Genomic DNA, 8,642 nt, shown 5'->3' with positions numbered 1-8,642 from the left:
GTGTGTATATGTGTGTGTGTGTGTGTGTGTGTGTATATATATATATATATATATATTTTTTTTTTTTTTTTTTGAGACTTGAGTCTCGCTCTCTCCCCCAGGCTGGAGTGCAGTGTCGTGATCTCAGCTCACTGCAAGTTCCGCCTCCCGGGTTCATGCCATTCTTCTGCCCCAGCCTTCCGAGTAGCTGGGACTACAGGCACGTGCCACCGCGCCTGGCTAATTTTTTGTAGTTTTAGTAGAGACGGTTTCACCATGTTAGCCAGGATGGTCTCGATCTCCTGACCTTGTGATCTGCCTGCCTCAGCCTCCCAAAGTGCTGGGATTACAGGCGTGAGCCACTGCACTCGGCCGATGGTACATATATTTTTAAAGTTAAAAAAACAGTATTGTTCTGTTTTGTAACTTTTTCTTAACATTTTCCTAACACTATATTTGTACTTACAGGAGTTGGTGGCTGGGTCATAGTCCTTCTGGTAAATGGTTTTAATTTACTTAACTTTTTCCCTGTTTAAAGACTTTTTCATGTTTTTGAATATTTACTTTTCCATCTTACTGTGTGTGTAGACCTCACACTGTAGTGAAAATCTTCAGGCGTTTAGAGTTTTTCTTCATTTCAATTTTTTTTAGGATAAATTCCCAGGAGTAAGGTCATGAGATATACATAATTCTGTGACTTTTGATACATTGTTTATTTTACTTTGCAAATAGGATTTTAAATAATTTATAGTACTACCATTGTGTATTTGAGTAAATAACTTTTATACAGCCTCATCTATGTTGGATCTTGTCTTTTAATTGAAGACAGCTTAATACAGGTTGAGCATCCTAAATCCAAAAATCTGAAATCTGAAATACTCCAAAATTGAAAACTTTTCTGAGTGCCTACATGATGCTCTAAGGAAATGCACATGGGTGCATTTTGGATTTTGGATATTTGGATTAGGGATACTCAACTGGTTATCCATATGTTCTAAAATCAGAAAAAATTCTGAAATACGAGACACTTCTGGTCCCAGCCGTTTCAGATAGGGGATACTCAACCTGTAGCCGTTAAGTGGTACCTCATTGTTTTAATTAATATTGATTTCCCTGCATGTCTTCATATTTGTATTGTCTTGTGGGATCTGTCATTTATATCTTCTGCTCTTAAATATGCTTTAGAGTTTATTGTTTATTGATTAATGTCTTCTCTTTGTGGTTTCTACTATAAAAAAAGATGTTCCTGATTTCTAAGTTCAAAGGAAGTTAACATTTTAATGTGTATGTGGTCACCAAGAAGGGCTGATCTAATATGCACATTTTCTACCTGGGGAAGAAAAACTACTCTGTTACCAAGTAAGCAAGCTGTCACGAGCCCTTTCGGATGTCGCAGCAATTTGCTGTCCTTGTAGTATGGGTAGATCTGTAACAGCTGTTTTTTTTTTGTTTTTTGTTTTTTTGATCTGATTATTGCTGCACTCTTTATGATGAAAACAATTTACCTCAAAAGTTGACAGGAACACATTTATAACTTGATTCAATGAGAATAGTCAGATTTCTCAAAACAGCTTCCCAGAGGCTTTAACTCTAGGGAACCCCATTTTGCTTGGTTCCTTATGGGAAACGAGCTAATGAAGTCATCTTACATTCTTGAGAATATGGTATTTAAAGAACATAGAGTGTCAGGAAAAGGCGTTTTGGAAGTAAAGTTATGACAGATAGTTTAAAAACATTATTTCTTTATGCTTACTATTAATTTATGCCTGTTTGCTGAAACCTTATCTACCTCAGTTCATAATCATCCTTTTCATTTCTGAATTTCCATTTTACCCACATTCTCATTCATGTAATAGAGTACTAAATTGTTCTTTTTTATATATATAGATAGAGAGAGAGAGAGAGAGCGCGCGCGCGAGCTTTTGAGACAGGCTCTCTCTCTGATGCCCAGGCTGGCGTGCAGTGACCTCCTGGACTCAGGTGATCCTCCCACTTCAGCTTCCTGGGTAGCTTGGACTGTAGGTATACGCTACCACTCTTGGCTACCTTTTTGTATTTTTTTTGTAGAGACAGGGTTTTACCATGTTGCCCCGGCTGGTCTGCTCTCAAATTCCTGGACTCAAGTGATCCCCCTGCCTCGGCCTGCCAAAGTGCTGGGATTATAGGTGTGAGCCACCATGGCCTGGCCTGAGATTTTTGTATCTCTCACGTACTAAGCATAAGTGGGCTCTTTTTTTTTTAATTGATGTATTCATATACCATAAAATTCACCCATATAAAATGTACAATTCAGTGGTATTTAGTATATTTGCAAGGTTGCGCTGCTATTACCACTAATTACAGAACGTTTTCATCACCTGAGAAAGAAACCCCATGCCTTTTTCAGTCACTCCCTATTCCCCCTTCCTCAGCCCCTGGCAATTATTCATCAACTTTTTGTCTGTATGGATTTGCATGTTCTAGACCTTTCATATAAATGGAATTCTATGCTATGTGGTCTTTCATGTCTGGCTTCTATCACTTAACGTAATATTTTCAAGGTTTATCCATGCGGTAGTGTGTATCAGTACCTCATTCCTTTTGATGGCTGAAGAATATTCCGTTCTAATATAGTGGACTTTTAAGATGTGCTTCTTAATTGCTTGTTTTTAATCATTCCTGACTAAATTTGAGGCAAGATAGACAAGATAAACACTCTCAACAGACATTTGTCTTCCATATCTCACAGTAAGCATCCAGGGAAGGCACAATGTGTATGAATAAAAATGGTATATGGTTATCGTATTTTCATCATTGATTACTTAAAGAATCAATTTTATTGTGTACGTGGTACATTCTAGAAAACTTAAGCGTAGATGAGTTCCTAAAAATTCACATAGTCATCCCACCACCAGGGCATAACTACTGTTAATTTGGTGAATATAGTTTCAGGCTTTTTTCTGTGCCTGTAGATGTGTATGCATAATAGGGTACAGTAAGCACTATTTTATAACAAAACAAACGTGTGTAACTGAAATATTTTTAATAAAAATGTTTCATTTTTTGTTCATTGCCTTCAAAAATATTTTCGTATCTGATGGAGGAAACTTCTTAGATTTAACAGTTTTATTTTTTATCTTTAAAAATGGTGGATTCTAGGCCAGAATTGTTTTCTGAAGGACTTAGTTGATAGAGTAGCCTAACATTTGTTTTCTAAGTAAAATTTTCAACATGCTGATAAAAACTGCCTCACTAAAATGAAACAAGTGAATTCATTTTTTTATTAGAAAATTCAATTCCTTTTTGACTAATTCTTTTATCATTTTGTAATACAGTAAATTTGTAAAACAAAGATAAAAGGATGGTAGCAATAAAAAGAACATGTGTGCCTGTATTTTCTCATGTTGACATGATAGGTTAGTAAAACCAGCCTCTCTTTCTATTATTTTTCTTATTTTTTTGTTCCTCTTCAAGTAAAGGAAGGAAAAGGGAATTGATACATACTGGAAAAAAATAACCTTTATAACTTGAGGATATACTTATGTCTGTCATTAGTTTCTTGTCAATACCATTTTCCCTCTCAACTAGGCCATTCCCATCAATTAAAATGATCTGTAAAAACTCTCATCTTGAGATAAAAAGGAAACACTCCTTTTACCAAACTGTGTCTCCTTCCCTAGGTGGCTCCATTTTCTCTCCCTTGGGTTAGGCAGAACACACTGGAAGAACTAGTTGTCTGTACTCTGCCTCTGCTTCCTTCCCTCAGGTTCTCTAGCCTGTTCCTGCCAGGTCCTTATACCCATGACTCAGTGCTGGTCAAGGCAGTCGGCAGCTTCCACCTTGCCAAGTCTGATTGTACACTTTTGCATCTTCCTCCCTCACACTTTCTTCGCTTAATTTCTGGTGTCCTGCACTCTTCTGGACTTCTTCCTGTCTTTTTTTGGTGGCTCTTTCTCAGTCTTCTTTGCTGGATCCCTGTCCTTCGTGGGATCTCTGGAGGTTGCTTGATTAGCTCAGGACACAGTCCTCAGCGTTCTTTCCTGTCTCTAGCTGGCCCTAGCTGCTGTCATCCAGGCTTAGGTTTTAAATGCCTCTACATGCTCATCTCTTGCTTACTCATCTCAGTCAAACTTGCGTATTAAACAGCCTTCTCATGCCTCCATTTGAATGTTCCATGGGTGTCTCATATTTAACATAGAGGCCTCATCCTGCTGGCCCTTCCCAACCTGTTCCTCCTTCCTCACTTTGTACCTGGTGCGTAGGTAGCAGATCCAGAGTCACTCTTAATTTCTCTCTACTTTCACATCCCACATTCTGTCCACCAAGAGAGTCTTACTGGCTCTACCTTCAAATAATAACGCAAATCCAGCCATTTTCACCACCTTTGCTGTTAACTTGCATTCTGTGTTACCATCATATCTCATTTTGTGTGTGGCATTTACCTCTTATTTGGACTTTCATGCCTGTCCTCCTGTAGTTTGTTCACATAGTGAGTTTTTTTAATGGCATGAATAGCTACCCTGTTCAGAATCCTCCAGTAACCTCTTATTTTTAAAAATTGAGATATAATTCACATACTATAAAACTAATCATTTTGAAATATACAATTCAGTGGTATTTAATGTATTCACAGTGTTGTGCAACTATCACCACTAATTCCAGAATATTTCCATCACCCCAAGAAGTAGCCCTGTACCTATTAGCAGTCACTTCCCATTTCCCCTTTCCGCAGCGCCTGACAGCCACTGATCTACTTTCTGTCTCTAACGATTTGCCTCCTGTGGGCTTTTAGATTAAAATCCACAGTCCTCGCTCTCGCCTTAGACAGTGGTTCTCAGGACGTGGTTTCTAGACCAGCAGTATCAACATCATCTGAGGGCTTGTTAGAAATGCAGAATTTTCAGTCTCCATCCCAGATCTATTGATTTAGGAATTCTTGGGGTGGAGCCCAGCAATCTGTGTTTAACAACAACCCTCTGTCCACACCAAAGTTTGGGAACCTCCAGCCTATAAAGACATGCATGATCTGGCTTCTGCTTGCCTCCTTGAATTAACCCTTTCCTCTTGCTCCCTCTGCAGTGACCTTCCTCTTGTGCAAATGTGACAAACTTGTTTCCTTCTCAGGGGCTTTAAATGTGTTGCCTCTGGTTGGCACATTCTTCTCCTAGACCTTAGTTGGGCTGTGTCCTCACTTCCTTCAGATAGTTTGCTCGGTTGCTCAAGAGCCCTCTGACTGCATAGTACAGAGAGGAGGGCTCCTGTGCTGGGTGTCTTTTTTGCCCCTCTGCATTCACTTTTCATCTTCCTCCATCCTGCTTTTGTGCCTTTGGAGGTTGACTTCTCTAAATTGCATCAACTGCTTCCCTTGCCATCTGGTAGGTAGTTGGGTTTGTCCAGTGGGGAGTAGTGGGTGGACATGAGAGGGAAGGAGCCAGGTTGTGGTGTTTATTTTTTTGGCTTCCTTCCTGTGGGCTGGCTGTGTCCTTCTCCACGTAGCTTTCTTTCTCTCTCTTTGAATTTTGTACTGCCTGTAGTATTAGCTGTTTAGTAAAGATTATTTCTACATTAGAACAGAGACCATATAGTAGATGATCTGTAAATACTGAATGAATGAAAATAATATTGAAACAGAGGTAGAATGACAGTAGCAGAATGTTAGTTGAAGAAATGAGAGGATAACACACACTGTCATTTGAGAGTATATAGCTGTGCTACGTACTACATGCCATACCGTTTAGCACTACCTGCAACAAAACTGACCGTGAAAATAAATCAGAGGTGAGATGATGGATTGTGGGCAAACTGTTGTTCTGAAAGACAGAACTAGAGGCAGTGAAACACTTGGCACCGTGTGGTCCAGATTCAGGGGAGTCTTTACCTGTATGCTCTTGAAGAAGGGACTCAATCTTGGTTTTGCCATTTAATAGCTGTGTGACCTGGGTGAGTTACTTAAATCCCTCTGTGCTTCAGTGTTTTCATCTGTAAAATGCAATCACATTTGCAAGATTTAATACGTAGTGTATGCTTGTTACATAGCAGGCACAGTTCTAGGTGCTGAGTATACAACACCGAACAAAGACAAAACCTTTGACTGTATGGAGCTTACTTTCTAGTAGGAAAGGCAGATAATAAAAATGAGTTAAATAAATATACCATATGGCATGTTAGTGACTGTGCTAAGGAGGGAAATAAAGCAGAAGAATGGGCTAGGGTATGTGTGTGTTTGTGTTTGGTGTTGGAATTCTAGGTAGGGTTCCTAGGTAAGGCTTCACTGAGAGAGTGACATCTGAGTAAAGGCGTGATGGAGATGAGGAAGTAAGATTTACGCTGGCATACGAAGAAGAACATTCCAAATAGAGGAGCAGCAAGTGCAGAGGCTCCCACGTGGGAACATGCCTGGTGTGTTTGACGAACAGCAAAGAGGACGCTGATAGAGCACAGAGTGAGGGGGGATTAGAAGGAGATGGGGGCCAGATCATGACTACAGCAGACCTTGTAAGCTGCTGTAAAAATGTTTACTTTTACTCTAGTACCTAGTAAACATTTACTTTTAAAATAGTAGCTCTTAGGGAACTTTTTTTAAAAAAAATTAATTTTAATTTTAAGTTCCAGGATGCATGTGCAAGACGTGCAGGTTTGTTACATAGGTAAACGTGTGGCTATTGGGGAACTTAAAGACTCGCTTTGAAGATGAGGATGCCGGGTTTCAGAGAGGTGACATTACTTGCCTAAGTTAGTCTAACTAATTATGAAGTATTCTGGAGTTTGAACCAGATCTCCTACCTGGGAATCGACAAAAATAGCGTGTTGCTGGCCCAGCATCGCATACTGCTGTACAATTACTAAAATCACCACAGAGCTAACCTCCATACATGACAGGTAGAAATGGGGTCAACTCATACATTTACTTTGGATACTGGTGTTAAACCTGTGGGAAAAGTAACCATAAATAAAACACATCTGTCATCATTCTTAATTATACTTTTAAATAAATGAAGCTGTTGGTTTTCCAGAAAGTAGAAGATCAGATCTCTGTTAAAGTGTGGGTAACTGGTTAAATGGAGCATTTCCTAATATTTTCTTTCTATAAAGCACAGCTTAAAGACTAGAGGATAGATCAGAAGAACAGAATTGTACCCTTACCTTCCCATTTCAGTAGGCAAGTAGATCACTTATCTGAGTCTTTTTCTTCATTTATAAAGAGAAAGTAACACCTGCTGTTTATCTGAGAGTTGATGTACGTTTCTGAGATAATGTGTCTGAAAGATGAAGTTTAGGGAGGTAAGGTGCTATCTCACATAATAGGCTTTTATTTGTTGATAACGTGTGTGTTTAGCATATACTCTGTATTTCTAGTACTTCTGTAACTTAACACCTCTAAGCCTCATGTTTACAATGAAAAGTTACTATTTTCTAAGTGATAAACTTCAAAGCAAGTTTTCCTTTCAGTAGGGAGTATGGAGAGGTAGTATTTAATGCTAAAATGTACATTATTTGTCTCCATCACTGAATATGCTGTATACTTTGGGAGCAGCAGATGAGTATAATTCTGTGCTTTGTTATTTTTTCCATGATTTAGTCAAGCCTTTATGACTTTTGTGTCATAATTTTGAGTGCTGCCTTGTTGCCTAAGTTGAACCCTAGAACTATGTACCTTTATGTAGTTAAAATGTGAAAAACCTGAGATAATTAGCTTGAACGCTTCTGAGCTCATACTGGGAAAGTCTACAGTGTTTTTTTGTTTTTTGTTTTTCCATTAAAAATTGTTTCAACAGTGTTCAGTATTTTAATTTTTCTGGATCACCCTCTGTTTTACCTGTTCATGTGAGTTAACAGCTTTGGTTGCAGAATGTGGAGGCTTGGACTGGCTTGAGTGCAAGGGGCCACCCTTTCTCTCATGTATATCTTCTCTTACTCTGACCAAATCTTGAGGCACTGAGTCTGATGTCTTAGCCAGTTTCCATTGTCATCCCTAACCAGGTGTTGCCTTTTCGCAAACAATGTCTTAATGCAGCTTTCTCCATTTGGGGGTAATGGACAGAAACATTTAAACTGGAAGGGGAGTTGTGTGACTGTTGGTAGGCCCTCCGATTCCTGTGTGATGTCCTCGTGTCATTGTGGTCGTAGTGTATATCCTACTTACTCTGCTTTTTTGCAGTCTTAAAACCCAAACTTTTCCCAGTGCTTAGCATAATTTCATTAATGATTTTAAAAGACTAAACTTTTCCCTCAAGTTTATGTTCCATAGGTTATGCATTCTTTCTTTGATTGGAATTATTTTCACAGGATGTATTCTCACTGTGAGGTAATGCTTTCAAATTATTATTATTTTTTAATCCTGATACATATTGATTTGCATGGAGTTACTCATTGAATTTAATAAACGTAGGGGCTTACTAATTTGCATCACCATAAAAAATTTGTTTCCTGTTTTACTTAGTTTCTTCAGCATTGGAAATTAACAAGATTTTTTTTTTGTAATTTAATAGGTGTGAAAACTTTAATTCTTTAGTAGCAGTGTTTCTAAGATACAGCATCTTTTTTTACTAGGAGAACGATTGTTAAGATTGTTAGTAAGGTTTTTTTTTTTTTTTTTTTTTTTTTTTTTTTTTTCTGTCCCCCCCCGGCTGGGGGTGGTTGGTGTTGTTTTTTCCCACTATTAGTTTGACCCCCTTGGCTCAAGC

The 8,642-nt window shown here is 38.5% G+C and overlaps 1 protein-coding gene across 4 annotated transcripts in view; it reads left to right on the top strand.

Moving 5' to 3' along the window:
• Window positions 1–8,642, top strand: part of TP53BP2 (tumor protein p53 binding protein 2) — a 67,260-nt gene that overhangs the window by 14,930 nt on the left and 43,688 nt on the right. The window contains exon 1 of one of the 4 annotated variants that reach the window (XM_023203666.2): window positions 8,222–8,263. The exons of the other annotated variants lie outside the window; for them this stretch is intronic. Within the exon in view, the coding sequence (XP_023059434.1) occupies window positions 8,246–8,263 (18 nt within the window). The 5' untranslated portion in view covers window positions 8,222–8,245. Of the gene's footprint in view, window positions 1–8,221; window positions 8,264–8,642 lie in introns of those variants that run through there. 4 annotated transcript variants of the gene reach the window in all.

The sequence above is a fragment of the Piliocolobus tephrosceles genome, chromosome 1, assembly GCF_002776525.5.
Source record: "Piliocolobus tephrosceles isolate RC106 chromosome 1, ASM277652v3, whole genome shotgun sequence".
NCBI lineage: Eukaryota > Metazoa > Chordata > Mammalia > Primates > Cercopithecidae > Piliocolobus > Piliocolobus tephrosceles.
This window is presented reverse-complemented; position numbering and strand designations above follow the sequence as displayed.